The sequence below is a fragment of the Cavia porcellus genome, unplaced genomic scaffold (assembly GCF_034190915.1).
Source record: "Cavia porcellus strain 051 isolate PalLab524CR breed Dunkin Hartley unplaced genomic scaffold, mCavPor4.1 scaffold_3, whole genome shotgun sequence".
Lineage (NCBI taxonomy): Eukaryota > Metazoa > Chordata > Mammalia > Rodentia > Caviidae > Cavia > Cavia porcellus.
The window spans coordinates 9,125,517-9,140,809 of record NW_026947486.1 but is presented as its reverse complement, the minus strand read 5'-3'; the positions used below and the strand labels follow the sequence as shown (position 1 = coordinate 9,140,809).

Genomic DNA, 15,293 nt, shown 5'->3' with positions numbered 1-15,293 from the left:
AATAGTTGAGTTGAGCTACACCCCTGTATTCCTGATACTACTATATACACAGTTGTAAATAAGGATGGTGTTAATCACCCTACACCGTTGCAATGCACTTATTTGTTCAATATCTATTTAATGAGCAGCTAGAATATGCTAGGCCTCAGTTGACATCCTCAGGATAATTGCAAATTAGGATGCAAAATGTTTAGTAGAGTGTCTCATTTATTTGTTACAGATGATCACTTAAAAATGTTGTCATAGCCATGTGTATACATGTATCCCTCAGCTGAACTGAGTATGTGAGATTAGTGACTTTTGTCATTATCTGCTTAGGGGTCACTTTAACTCTGGTGGCCTAAAAGCAACCATCACTACTATTCTAGCGTGGTGTGGCTGCACCTCCCCTCCAGACCGCCAGAGGGCGCAAGATCTCCAACACCCTTCCCGCTGCATCTGCCACTCCATCCATTTCGCTCTATCTCAGGCGGCCTCCACGCCTCTTGCCCTAAAGCTCCGCCTTTGTTGCCCCTAGCGGCTGTTTGTTGACTTCCGGGAGCACCGTGGTAACAAGTGCCAGGAGGGTCGCTGCGGGGGTCTCGCGGCCTTCCGCGGCCGCTAGCAGGAATGAGGCCCTGTCCTAGGCCCCAACGAGCCGCTCCTGCTGTCTTCCCGGCCCAGGGGCTAAGTCTCTGTACCACCCGAGGCATGGGGGAGCCCGAGACGCTGGTTCCCGGTGAGTCGCGCTCGCGGCAGTGGCGACTGGCCGGGAAGGGAAGGTCCGCGGGCGGGCAGGCGGCCAGGCCCCGCCTTCGGGCCGGCCCCGTTGGGCTCTGGGCAAGAGCTGGAGCCGCCTGACTGAAGACTGAGCTGGGCCGCGCCTCAGGAGTAACTGAGGGGAGCAGTCAGGAGCTGATAGGAGACAGTGGGAAAGGGGTTCATGTCTTAGAATTTCGACCCGTTTCCGAAGGCAGGGGCACTTCTTACCTGTTATAAACTTGCCAAAGTACCTGGTTCAGATTCAAGTACTTTGGAGGTCTCCGGGTCCTAGTTGTGTATTGAATAAAGCAGTACAAAGTGGATGAGCAGAGATTGTGAGGAAAAGGAAATGGAAGAAATGAGTTGAAGGGAGAAAAGAGAGCCTTTAGCGAGTTTTTTTTTAAAAGACTTTTCCCCGCAGCCCTACAGTTTGAAATACGTTTGACTGTGATCTGATAAGCACCTGAATACTGTTAAGAGGAATAGATGTTTCACGAAGCAATGCTTGTTACCATCAGTTGGGATGCACTAAAAGCATTTCTATAATATATTCGGCTAAAAAGGCGGACTGCGACTCGCTCAATTGATTTTTTGACTCATTAATGTGTGGGAACTGAGCGTTTGAAAACACAATGGGTTGGAGCAGCCTTATACATTTACTAACATATGTATTGTGTTTTCTATCATGCTTCTGACTCAAACACAATTAGATTCCTGCCATCTAGAGTTCACAGTTTAGTAAGAGACACGAGAAAGTAAATAAAATGACAATATGGGTGGACAGATGCCAGATCAGAGCCATCAAATCCCTGCTTGGACTGAGGGTATCAGGATTCCTGGGGAGCCAGGACAAAATGGTTAAAATTATTTATTTTGGGGAAACCTGAGCCTGTTCTGAAGCCTGCCTCCCAACTCTCAGTTACTAAATTGAATTGCAGTGCCTCATAGTTTCTAAAGGTTCTCCTTAATGGCTAGTCTCTTATATATTGTTATTTATTATTAATATTTATATTCACTATGTCTTTCTGTTATCAAGTAATTTCTTTATGTGTGATCATCCTTGGGATTTCCTCCCAAGCTAGATCTAGTTTCATATTTGTGTGTGTGTGTGTGTGTGTGTATGTATGTGTGTGTTTAAATAGTTACAGAGAACTAGTATATAGATTTGTTGTCTTCAAAACTACTGGACAAAAACAGTTTGTACTACGCAGGTCAAGTAATGAAGTAGTTTAAGATGCCTCTCTGATCTCCTGGAGCCATGGTACTTTGCGATGGTGTTTTCTGGGAATAACATATTGTATAGCTTCCTTGCCTTTATAGAGTTTATAGAGGGAAATCTAACTATAGAACATGAATAAGATAATGAGAACTTTCTTGATTGGTTCTATTAAGAGAATTCTTCATTTTATGCTGAATTCCTAAACTGAGTTTCTGGATGTCCTCAGTAGAAATATAAGAAAAAGTGAAATGTTTCTGTGTTGGAGACCTTAATCTGCTGTCTTTACATTAAAAATATTTATTTGACTACCTACACCATTATGATGACCTGAAAACAGTTATGAACAGTTATGTGTGTTGCGGGGGAACTTTTTTGTCTAAAAAGTAAAACACACTTAAAAATAACTGGTGTTTATTAAAGGGCTACTTTGTTTAAAGGAATATAGTTAGTGAGGAGAGTTTACACTATGAGTAGCTTTAGAATATAGTTAGAAAACCAGAATATTGATTAAACTTTTATAGTAGAGGAAGAATTTACAGGGGCAGATATGAATTAACATGTTGAGGATGCTAGTACTGAACTAAGATTTTTACGTATTCCTTCATTTAATCCTCACAACAACTCTATGAGATTGGTGTAGCCCCTTATTTATCCAATATTTACCATAGTCACTGAACAGGAATGGAAGGCTTTAGTGAAGTGACCTGTTTAGAATAATGTAGCAAATTATTAGCAGAGTAACAATTTGAACATATCATTGCCTTTAAAGTTTTTTTCTACCCAACATCCCATAGTGCAAATGAAAGAGGCAGTTCAGGAATAATTTGTTGTTTTATGTCCTGTCCCTAGTTTTACAGGTATTCATTGAGATAATCAATGCAGAAATAGATCACAGGGTAATATTCCTTTCCTTGCATGAGAACACTGGCGGTGCCTTGGAAAAACTGATCAAAGCAAATCCAAACTGACTAACATCAATTTCCCCCATGATGTTCTGGTGGTACTGACAATGAGAAAACTAAGTACTGTTCTGGTTTTTGAATATGAAAAGTAGCCCTAAATCAGGACTCAGATCATGAGATGTTAACCAGAGTAAGTAGGGCACAGAATGAACCAGCTCATTCCAGGGATCAGATGTCTACCTAGTAACAATAGACGTATTAGTTATAGATGATTTTCTACCAACAAATGAATAATACATGTTCACTTCAGTAGATTTCGTAAATCAAACTACAATGAAGTGTCAACTGGGGAGTACAACTGAATTAAGGTGGAAGATGGCATTTTTAAACAGTGCTCAAGATTAGAAGCAAAGCTGTCATGAGATAAGGGATTTGCATGGCTAAACTGCAAATGTGTTTTAATAACAGCATAGTAAAAGTTGTAAAATAGAAATTGTCTTATATTTGCAGATTCAGGTGCTGTGTTTACATTTGGGAAGACCAAATTTGCTGAAAATATGCCTAGCAAATTCTGGTTTAAGAATGACATACCTATGTATCTTTCATGTGGAGATGAACATACTGCTGTTGTTACGGGTTAGTATTTATAATCCTAAATGAAGACAATTATAAAGAATCTTAAATGTTATAAATGTGTTATGTTTTATGTGTATTTTGAAGTTAGTTTCTTTTACTGTACCAGAAAATTCTTCACAAACTGATTCAAGAGACTCTTCAATCTTAATTTATCTTAGTACATTGAAGTATAATTTTCTGTATATACAGCTTTCTTAGAAACTGTATAGACAGTCTTAGAAACTTAGAAACTCTGTACACCTCATAGAATCTGGCCATATGTATACAGACAAGGTAAAGTATCTGTTGTTTCAGTGTAAAGAAAAAATCACTTTTTAAAAAAATACAGCTTTTTATTGCATTATGATGACTTTATCATATTATTTATGTGAGAAATGCTTCAATTTGTTATTTTTCCTTCCCATTAGGAAATAATAAACTTTACATGTTTGGCAGCAACAACTGGGGTCAGTTAGGATTAGGATCAAAATCAGATGTCAAGAAGCCAACGTGTGTCAAAGGTTTGAGGTCCTTTATCACTTTAAATATTTAAACTGCATAAAGTGCTTTTATGTTGATCGTGTAGTTTAATGTCATAAATAATAAAGTTTTTAGTTTTTTGGTAAGATTTACTTGGGTGTTAGTATCATTTAACTTTATTCTTTATATGAAATTCAAACCTAGTTTTATATGATAGAATCTAAAAAATGTTACATTGACTTTAATCTTTGTAATCACAAAAGGAGTATTGATTGTACAATATTGCATTTGAATATCTTATTTTGGCTTACATATAAAACTACTTAAATATTACTGATATTATGTATATAGAAAAAAAACTATAATGTGCTAGAATGTGAGATATATCTCATTTGTATCATAGTTATATGCAATTTCTGGTTTTATAAAACATACTTTATCCTGTTGTATATTGTGAGTAGATGAACAGTACAAATATCAAGACTAGGCATTGATTAGTACTAGTATATAAGAATAATAGGACAAAATACTTGAAATCAGGTCTGTCCAAGAACATTTGAGATGTATAATACCCTATAAACTTCTTCACTCTTAAATACAAATCCTTTGGGTATGTATAGTCTACATCAACTAAATGACTCAACTAAATTTAAACGTGATGGAAGTGCTTTGGGATATGATAATACTACATATTATTTTTCTGACCAAAATTTAAACTTCAGCTTAAAATTTTAATGTGAACTTATCATCCATCCTATTTATAGGTATAGTTATAGGACTTTTGAGGGGTTCCACATGGCCAAAAAGTATTTGATGAGCACTGACTGCCAAATATTTGGGGATACTCATGATGATCACGGTCCTTATTCTCAACTGTCTTCTTTAATAGACCAAAGAGTAACAAAATAGTCTATACTATGAAATCCTTGAGGACAAGGACTCTTATTTTAGTCATTAGTGCAGATGCTATCCCAACCAATTAGGAAATATTTTATAAATATTTTTAAATATGTAGACAAATAAATGAACAACTTTATCATAGTTGTATTTCTATGACTAGTGGATTGACAATGTATTCATTAAGGGTGGTAGATGGCGAATTTGATAATGGTGGTGGCAGGATAGATAAAGGATCACATTGGTGAAGAGGCAGCACGACAGGATGCAGTGGAAATCAGCACATATTCATTACCTGTGGAGTTTCTAAAAATAACACAGATGTCTAGTTCCTATCCAACACTCACTAACATTCTTTCCAAAAACTTCACTGGTTATTATAATGCATAACTGGTCCTGATAACTTCTAGTTTAGTAGTTAAGAACATCAACTTTGGAATCAGACAAGCCTTGGTTCTGGATTTGAGTGTAGTGTACAGGTACAGTTTAGTCTTAGTTGTAGTTGAGTTTGATTACCAGCACCATGATAAATAAAGCTCAGTTCTATAACTTAATTACCATTTGACCTGAATTATTTATCATATTAATATCCATAAGATATTTTAATTATCATGTTATTTTAATTTTAGCTCTTAAACCTGAGAAAGTGCAATTTGCTGCCTGTGGAAGGAACCACACCCTCATTTTAACAGGTATAGTTTCAACCTATGTGACTTGGCTGGCATCAAAAACTAAGTCCTTGGTCAGTAACATTTATGACTTTTTAAAAAGTTAATAGAAATGATAACTTGGAAATAGGTAGATTAAAGTTTCTAAAATGTAAATATTTAGTATACATATTTGCCTTTGTATATGTGTAAATAAATCTTAAGTGAGTAAAGAAAACTGTTTTTAGGTTATATCCAAAGACAGCATTTCTTTACCTGTGGACACATATCAAAGGCTAATTATTCCTACATTTTCTTTGTTGTTTTTCAGTTTAGCATTTATTATTGTACTTGGCCTGTCCACAGTGATGAAGCATATTTATGTTACATACATTTGACTTAGTACCATGCACCTTCATACTATGTGGCAAAAATAAAATAGTGTTTATTTGCCCAATACATTAAATATTTGACTTGCACTTTGACAGTTTAAAACTATGTAAGCAAAATTTTAGATTTATGCTTACAAATGTATTTTTGTATTTAATTTTATTACCCTACATGTCACAATTTTAAACTTCATGCTTCTTAACCAATGTTAACAATTATCATCAAGTCTTTCATACTGATTATTACCATTGCTCTTCTCTGTTTTCTGAGAATGACTGGAAGCCATGCAAAAGGCTATGAGTTCCCTCAATTCCCATCAAAATTCAACCAGACTGTGTGTCTGTGTGTAGAAGTTCATAAAGTAATTCTAAAATTTATATGGAAAATCTTAGAACACAGACTAGCTAAAACAGTTTTGAGAAAAATGACATTGGGAGACTGGTACTATCCAATTACTAAAACTATAAAGCTGTAATAATCAAGACAGTGTGGTACTGGCAAAGATAAAGATTAATGAAACAGGATAGAGTCTACAAATGGACACACACATACATGTCCAGCTGATATTTGACAAAGATGCTAAAGCAGTTCATTGGAGAAAAGGATCATATTTTCAACAAATAATAATTTGAATATTAGTAGTCCCTGACCCCTGAGAAGTCCTTGTTTGTACTCCCTACTTCACTTGTCCCAGTAACTTCCATCTTTAAGCTGTTTTCTCTGCCTTGACTCCTCCTCCTTCTCTGCCTTTCTTCATACTTTTTTTCAGTGTTAATAAAGGAAAGATGGTATATACTGACTTATGTCATAAAGGGGGTGACTATAGGATATTAATGTTTCTTTTCCATATACAGTAGTAGGCAATGTTTATGCAGCTGGAGGAAATAATGAAGGGCAGTTAGGACTTGGTGACACTGAAGAGAGAAACACTTTTCATCGTATTAGCTTTTTTACATCCGAGCACAACATTAAACAGCTGTCTGCAGGATCTAATACTTCGGCTGCACTATCTGGTGAGACTTATTTTTATTTTAATCTGGGACACATCCTTTCCTTCAGTCCAGAATACACCAACTCAACTCAACATAGCATTGCTATTTAGTTTTGTTTCATTGACTTCGTGCTCTCAGAAGACATTTTAAAATAAATTTAAATAACAGCTTATTTAAAACAAAATGTAAATATATATGTGGGAGGTTATTGGTAAAGAAATTCTAACCTCTGCAGTCCATCCGAGTCCATCTGTTCCTTAGATATCATTAAATAATATCTTCATTACACGTTCTCAAAATTTGTTGCAGCTTTAACTGAAAGTGCATATGTTGTAAAAATATAGTTTATAACAGTCATTGCATCACTTTTCCTGTCAAAAGAGAAGAGAACATTTTTTTCATAATGGTGTCATGATAACTCTGGTGTTGCCAAAGTTGCTGGTTTGTTCCAAGCAGGGAACTGTGCAAACCTCTAGAGTTGCTCCAGACATCAGCAAAATCACAGTAGTACGTGAAGCTCTATCTCTCTCTTTTTTTTTTTTTTGTCTTTTTCCTTTTTATCGGTACCAGGGGTCAAACTCACGACTGCCTACTTGCAAGGCAGGCGCTTATGCCGCTGAGCTAAATCCCCAGCCTCCAAAGCTCTATCTCTTAATTTCATCAAATATAGTTAGATTTTCAATATCCTTTCAGTTCTTTTCAGTTACTATTTTATTTGCCTTCTGAGTAAATAACTTCAAAAATACAGCATTTTTTTTTAGCTTTGCACAGTGGCAGTATCGTAGCCAATGAGGTGTATCTGAGGCACAATTATTGCTAATTAAAAAAGATAACATTTTTTAAAATTGAAAGAAGTAAATAAATATCGATGATTCCTTTATAATATCTTTATCTTACTTTACCTAATACTGCAACTTGACAGAAAGGATATTAAGGTAACATTTTTGAGATGCTAAATGTGCCTCTCATTCTCAGAAGCTAGAGTCAGAATTTTCAGATCTAAATTTTTTAAAAAATGCAATAGTGAATTTTTTTAAAGAACAATTTCCATATTGTTCTCAAGAGCAACGTTTCTTTCTCCTTTTTGACCTGGGAATTGCCTTTTTGACTTGTAGATGGCCATTGTGACTCATGATTTCTCTTAATTCCATGGCAGATATATTGCTTGAATAAAGAAAACATTTCTGTTTATAGAAACATTACAATACAACAAGGTAGTTACAGAAAATGGCATCCTGGGTTTGCTACTGACATAAAAATATGGGTAGAATTAAAGTTATTTACAATCAAATCATTTCTTGTTCCTCATTATGGAAATATTACACAATTGAAATGGAATCTTAAGTAGCTGGTTAGTATAAATGTCCTAGTATTTTTTCAAAACACAATTTTTCTAAATTAAAAAAATAAATGTCCCTGCCACCTTTTAAAACCTCTTTTCCCTTTGTGTTTCTTTTATAGAGGATGGAAGACTTTTTATGTGGGGCGACAATTCTGAAGGGCAAATTGGTTTAAATGATGTAATAAGTGTGTGTGTCCCTCATCAAGTGAACATTGGGAAACCAATTTCTTGGATCTCATGTGGATATTACCATTCAGCTTTTGTAACAAGTAAGGCAGAACATTTGGAATTTATAATGTTCTCTCCTTTCAAAGTTATTTCTAAATTAATAATAAAATGATAAAACATTCTATGGTTCTGTAGGAGTAATGCCATGGTTGTCTATGTAATGGGATGATTTGGGTGTGTTTTACCTTATAGTGTTTCTCTGTTACTCTAATGAGAGCTTGTAATTTCAAATTCTGACATATTAGCTTGATAAGTGAGTGTTAGATTTGTTAGAAAATTAAAATTTATACTTTAGAAACCCTTCTAAAGTTGGTTCTCAAACTTCTTAGGTAGCCTTGGTATTAAAAACAGGACCTATGTCCACTTTTGTTTGGAGCTAATTTCTATCCTTTGGACTATACTGCTGTCATACTGATAATTGCTTTTATTGTTTCAAATACATTGAGCCCTATTGTTTCCTTAAGGGAAACTGGATGAAGACTAAATGGAAAAGGAGACCTCAGTAGAAGATGTGGTTTCCTTTGGTGGGACTTTTCTCAGCACCACCAAGTTTCTTTCTTTCCTGGGCCCATTAGCAATCTTTTATATCTTAATTAAGGTATTTAAAATGTAAAGTGTAATTATAGATTTCTATCTAATTAATGGTTATTTTCACAGTAAAAATATCAGAGGAAATGCTTCTGTGAATTCTCGAAATGTTAAGTTTACATATTTACCTTTTATTGCATGTATTGTAGATCAGGTTTAGAAAGTGCTAATTACCTGCTTTGCGGTTGTGAGTAGAAAGTGCTAATCGATCAATTCAAGTCCCCTGTACTCCAGCATACCAAAATTGGGCCAGTCTGACTTTGTTAGTGCAGTATTGTTCACTTTGTACTCCTGATGTCTTGAACAAACTGGTAATAAATATTACGGATTGAAGCAGAGAGTTAGTTATATTAGTAAATTCTGCTTTAACCATAAAAGAAGCAAGCAAAATTACTCATCTCCACCAATAGGCATAGATTTGAGCTTTTTATGTATCTTTAAAAAGAACTTTGGTGAAATATTCACATACTGTACAGTTTATCCATTTAAAATTACAGTTGAGGGGCTGGGGATTTAACTCAGTGGCATAAACGCCTGCCTTGCAAGCAGGCAGTCATGAGTTCGATCCCTGGTACTGATAAAAAACAAAAAAGACAAAAAAAAAGTAAAATTACAGTTGAATATTTTTTAGTATAGTCACAGGTTTGTACTTACCACAGAGCTTTATAATAAATATTTTGCTGAGATTCATTATATCAGATGGTATAATTTATCAGTAATTTCACAATAGCCATTGTTTTATGACTTCAGTGATTTAAAGCAACTTAATACACATCATGGAAATAACTCATGTGTAGAGATTTGCTTTATATAGATTTCATAATCGATAAAAATGTTACATAGAAAGGGACTCTACTGAATTTATCTTTTTCTCTGTATGTGGAGCTGGGAAACCTAAAAGAAAGTAGTCTAGTGTTTTTATTTTAAGGTTCTGGCAATTGAACCCGAGGAACTTTGCACTGAGCTACATCCCACCTATTTTTTATTTTTAAGACCTATTTTTAATTTTTATTTTAAAACAGAGTCTTGCTAAATTGATATTGCCTAGTCTGGACTTGAATCCTCCTGCCTCAACCTCCCTGAGAACAATTTAATTTTTAATAGAACTTTAGGACATATTAGTGAGAAAGTTGTATTTAAGACTTTCAATAGTTTCAAATTCTAATTCTTACTGGTATATCAACGTAAGGACATTTGTATAACTTACCTCATATCTTCCAAATTTAATTACTTATACCAAAAGTTTTTTAGTTAATTTGGATTTTCTACATGCTCTCATGTTATCAATAAATATTTTGTTTTTTCCTCCCCCCCAAAAATTTCAGCAGATGTGTAACTTACTAATATGTTTGAATGTTTATGTTCTAAATTATGTAAAATTTTGAATCATTTTAAATATTAGAAGTACAATATATGTTGTTTGGAGTATTGCTGCTGATTTCTATGTCTTCATTTTATATATTAATCATTGGGTATGAATATTTCAATTAGTGATTCATACAATAAGAGGGAATTAGGTGCAGCACCATTAGAGGATGTAAATGAATGAGTTGAATTTTTTGGAACTGGGGGCAGAGATGTGTGGAGTAGTCTTCAAAGACTGGAGAACAGATACCTAGCCGAATGCTTAAGGTTAGAATCTTGGAAAAGGTAGAAATCAGAGACAGGTTGATTTCTGAAGGATACAGATATGATAAAAAATTAATGGACTTGGAGATACCATCACCTGCCTCACAAAGTAACTGTGAGATTAAGTAGAATATAGTGGAAGGTGAAGTAACATTAAATACATAAGTTGAAGTGATCTATTTATTTATCCATGGTAAATGTTACTGTATTTTTGTGTGTAAATAAGACAAAGAATTTGGAATTAAATGGAACACTTCATATGGATTAAAAGCATTTACTTTCTCCTTTAATGAAGGTCTTATTGATGGACACAGGAAATTTTTTTCATAACCTTTGATAGATAAACATTTTACTTTAAAAACTTGACACTATGAAAATGTTTCAATAGCTTACCACATACAGTTCACCTTAAAGGGTATTTCTTATATACCAAGTTGATTAAAACATAGTGCTAATGTCTATAATCTCTTAACTCTAAGATATATAAAGTTTTGACATCTAGAACACATTTTTTTTGGTACTGGGAATCAAACTCAGGGCCTTGTGCTTGCCAGAGAGGCATTATGCCACTGAGCTACATTTCCAGGCCTACAAGGCATTTTTAAGTTCTACTATATTCTACTTAATCTCACAGTTACTTTGTGAGGCAGGTGATGGTATCTCCAAGTCCATATATGGAGGCAAGATTAGGACACAGGTTTATCTAAGGTGGTGCTGCAACTAAGTTGCGAACCAGAATTTGGATCCCATTCTTGAGATTTTACAGGCCCGAGTGACTTATATTAGCACACAGCTTTTCTACACATACACAAACATGGGATAACAACTAATAATACCTGGGCACTGACTGTGTTCTAGGTACTTCTGAATGCATTAATTTATTTGTTCCTATGAAATAACAGCTCTATGACAAGGCACTTGATTCCGCCTCATAGGCACAGTGATTGTTCAGTATGACTCAGTAAGTGATAATATTACAGAAATAAGTTCCTTATTTTAAGAAGATTATAATCATAATATAGTGTGATACATGGGATATAGAAAAAAATTGATATTGTCACTGTGGACAAGTTAGTGATTTTCAGACCTTAGTAGGAGTCTTTCTGGAGGAAGTACCATCTATCTAAGTAAAATCTGCTGTCTTAAGATCACTCAAATTTATACTTCACAAATAAGTTGAGTTTTTCTAAAACAAATTTTATAGAACTTATGATTAAATGCTTGAATTAGACAGTCTGCTATGTTTCTGGGATCTCATAGTAAGACAAATGTCCTTATGCAAGCTGAGTATATGCTTCTTTTGCCTTATTTAAAAGTAGATGTAAAATAGTCTGATACATTTTGTGAAAGAATGAAAGCGACTGTAGAGTTGTTTATCTGTAGTGATTGTCATAAATTCTTCATGAAGATTGTTGAAGTAAAACAAGCATGAGGAAAAGAAAAGAAAGTGAGAAATGGTAAACCTTACCATGCAGAAAAATATCTCAAGAAAGTTCAAATTTATTAATTTGTCGTCATCTTAATTTTTAAAAATCCCAATGTCTTGTTCATACTTATACCTTCATCAATCACATTATTTTCCTTTCAATAGTGGATGGTGAACTCTACACATTTGGAGAACCTGAGAGTGGAAAATTAGGTCTTCCTAAAGAGCTGCTGATCAATCACAGAACACCTCAGCTGGTGGCTGGAATTCCTGAGAAGGTGATCCAAGTAGCTTGTGGTGGAGGTCACACAGTTGTTCTCACAGGTATGTGTGAAGCCTGCTGCTTGGTTTCTTGCTTTTTGTGATGGCTAATGACATCTTTTTAAAAAATGATCTTTTTATTATTCTGATAAAAACTTTTAAAATGAGACCTAACTTTGAAACATATTTTAAGTGTATAATGCAGTATACACTTAAATCTATATAAATATATAGATGCAATGTTGTAGAGCATGTCTCTAAACCCTTCTAGTGTAGATGATACTTTGAGTGTGTCACACAGCATCTTCTTACACCACCAGCTTCTGCCAAACACTGTTTCATTCTTAGTGTCTGTGAATTGGAGTCTTTGCGATCCCTCATGGAAGCTGGTTTTGTATCCATTTCCATGAAGATAGCCACCTTTTATTCCTATTTTGCATTGCATATACATACATATATATTTATATTTATGACCTGAAGAAAAAATGAATCTTCTTGAAATGATTCTTGAATTATGTTTCTGGTAACAGAATAGACATTTTATGAGGTTAACACCATCAGTGGCAGCAGTTTTCCGCTCATTTTCAATGATAAACTTTTTCATGTACATCTGTATTCTATATTTATTAGAAATTGACATTATTGTTTTCTGAAATGCCTTCTTTTGGAGAAGCTCCCTATTGATGCTGTTTTCTACATGTTATTGATAATTTTTTGTGAGAATCATAGTGTATAACTTGGAGATTTCTTTGTGAATTAGCAGAATTGTCTTCTGCTAATAGTAATTCATTAAAAAGTGGTAAGGTTTTAAATTGCAGATACTAAGAAATTTAGAATATTAATAGTAATGTCATTTTTCACTTCTGAATTTCACATTTGGCATGACAAGTTACCTAGGATTCAAGTCAGTATTTTCAAGTATACTCACAACTTGATATTTTTATTACATTGATGTCCCTAAATTTGTTTAGCAATAAAATTTACATTAGGTAACTAGTATAGAGCTAATGCAGCTATGTCTTAAATTATTATATTGTTTGATCAGAAGAAGTTAACAGTTTCTAGTCACTAATCTTCAGTAACCCAGAGCTGGAAGTGTTTTTGTCAAATTTTGTATATCCAGTTCTCAAATCAGTGTTGTAAGATGCATGAACAATAGTTTACCTTTAGATTTTCCTTTTTTGCATTGTTTTTCTTCTACTTTCTTTTCTAATCCTTCTTATGTTTATTAAGCTTCATTTTCCCTACAGTACAGCTTCTAGGTGGATCTTTTTTCCAAGTTAGGGATTATTTTTTGAAAGCCTATACTCTGAATTGGAAGTAAAATAAAATTCTAAGGTTTAGATTCATTTTTAATTCCTGCTGACAAAATGAAGGTTCAGATAATGTAGGAAGATTTAGTGTAGAATAAATATTTTTCAGATTATATGAAAGTTTATTGTATAGGCAGAAATACTACTTATTTATGCATTAAGTATTTATCCAGTTTTTATAAGTATGATAGAGTCAGTTTACTAGGTGATTCAACATTATTCTGAAACAATTATTATTTAATAATCCAAAGTGAACCATCTGTCATAAAATATTTTATGTAAGTATTCAAGGGCATAATCCATGATACTTTTATTTTCATGCAGTATTAAATATTTAATTTTAGGCTTTTTTGATGTTAAAAATTTTGTTTCTAGAAATTGATTTTCTGTAAATTTTTGCAGATTTTGGGATCTTACATATCAGTAAAGTTTGTTTTTTGAATTTTTTTAAATTCTGAGGTGCATCTTTTGACAGACCTGGAACAGTTGCTATTGGCTGCTAAGGTTTCCATTATAGAATAAAGAAAACAACAAAAGGTTTTACATTTTCCATCTGCCCAATTTTAGTAGCCATTGAATGAGAAAATACAGGAGAAAAGTTTGTAATACAGGAAAAAACATGGAAAATTTGTGTAATTCATAGATAACCTTGTAAACAGTGAAAAATTTATTTTACTTGAAAGAAGAATTGAATTTCAAACATGAGAAACAAGTAGCTGCCAACATCTGACTAGCTTTTACCTAAAGACAGGCACTGAAAAAAATGACTATTTTCACGATTATGTAAAATAAGTGTCATTTTGAAAACAAAAAGCTCTTAATTATATAATAAAAGATACCCAATTAAATTGTATGAATTTTATCTGTATGAAAAAAATCCACTACTTTGCGGTCTTTCACATTACTCCGTGGACCTGTGAAAGCTTTATTCTGAGCCACTCTTGTTGAAGAACCTGTGTTTTAAAACATAGTATAGATAGAAATATTAAATATTTAATCATAGGTAATAAATATACCTGAGAAGTATATAGGTCATCACTTTGGCTAAGTACTAAATTGCAGAGTAAGAGAGTTGTGAAATACTTTCTGAGACCTTTAGGAAAAAAATAACTAATTATATGTTTTAGATTATTTCTTTCAGTAAAGGAAAAAATTTAGATTAGACGATTTTCTGGATCCCCCCAACTTTACTTATCCATATGTCTATAACTCTGATCTTAAAATCTATTTGGGTAGCATTCATTTTATATTTATTTTAAAGATAATTTAAATTAGTTCATTGCTGATGAATTTATTTAAAACATACTATTGGCATGGAACCAAGATTGGTTAAAAATAACAACTACTTATTGTAGGGATGATGTGTTTGTTTATAGTTTTTCCTTAGCAACAGTGAACAGTCAATTGCTGTGGGACAAGGACCGTATGGACACACGGGACACAGTCAGGCAGAGTGACAGGTGAAATCTTGAATGTATTCTTGTCCATAGCAGTTACCAAAGATGAGGAAAGCTGTTTGTAAGATGAGGTCCACAGTGATTTCTGAGTCCCAAAGCAAATGATAATGTATCTTAACTTCTCCAGATTATGTTTAAACAAACTTGAGTTCGCTACAGGTTAATA

At 33.8% G+C, this 15,293-nt stretch overlaps 1 protein-coding gene and 1 pseudogene across 4 annotated transcripts in view; both read left to right on the top strand.

Moving 5' to 3' along the window:
• The first annotated feature begins 410 nt into the window (after positions 1-410).
• Rpgr (retinitis pigmentosa GTPase regulator) overlaps positions 411-15,293 on the top strand; it is a 66,009-nt gene continuing 51,126 nt past the window's right edge. Inside the window, exons 1-7 of one of the 4 annotated variants that reach the window (XM_063245699.1) lie at positions 411-718; positions 3,373-3,498; positions 3,906-3,998; positions 5,484-5,546; positions 6,746-6,904; positions 8,345-8,494; positions 12,262-12,420. In XM_063245699.1, coding sequence (XP_063101769.1) covers positions 610-718; positions 3,373-3,498; positions 3,906-3,998; positions 5,484-5,546; positions 6,746-6,904; positions 8,345-8,494; positions 12,262-12,420 — 859 coding nt within the window. In that variant the 5' untranslated portion in view covers positions 411-609. The remainder of the gene's footprint in view (positions 719-3,372; positions 3,499-3,905; positions 3,999-5,483; positions 5,547-6,745; positions 6,905-8,344; positions 8,495-12,261; positions 12,421-15,293) is intronic. The other 3 variants (XM_063245698.1, XM_063245701.1, XM_063245700.1) reach the window with 3 other exon arrangements.
• Positions 7,643-7,763, top strand: LOC111756710 (U4 spliceosomal RNA; annotated as a pseudogene).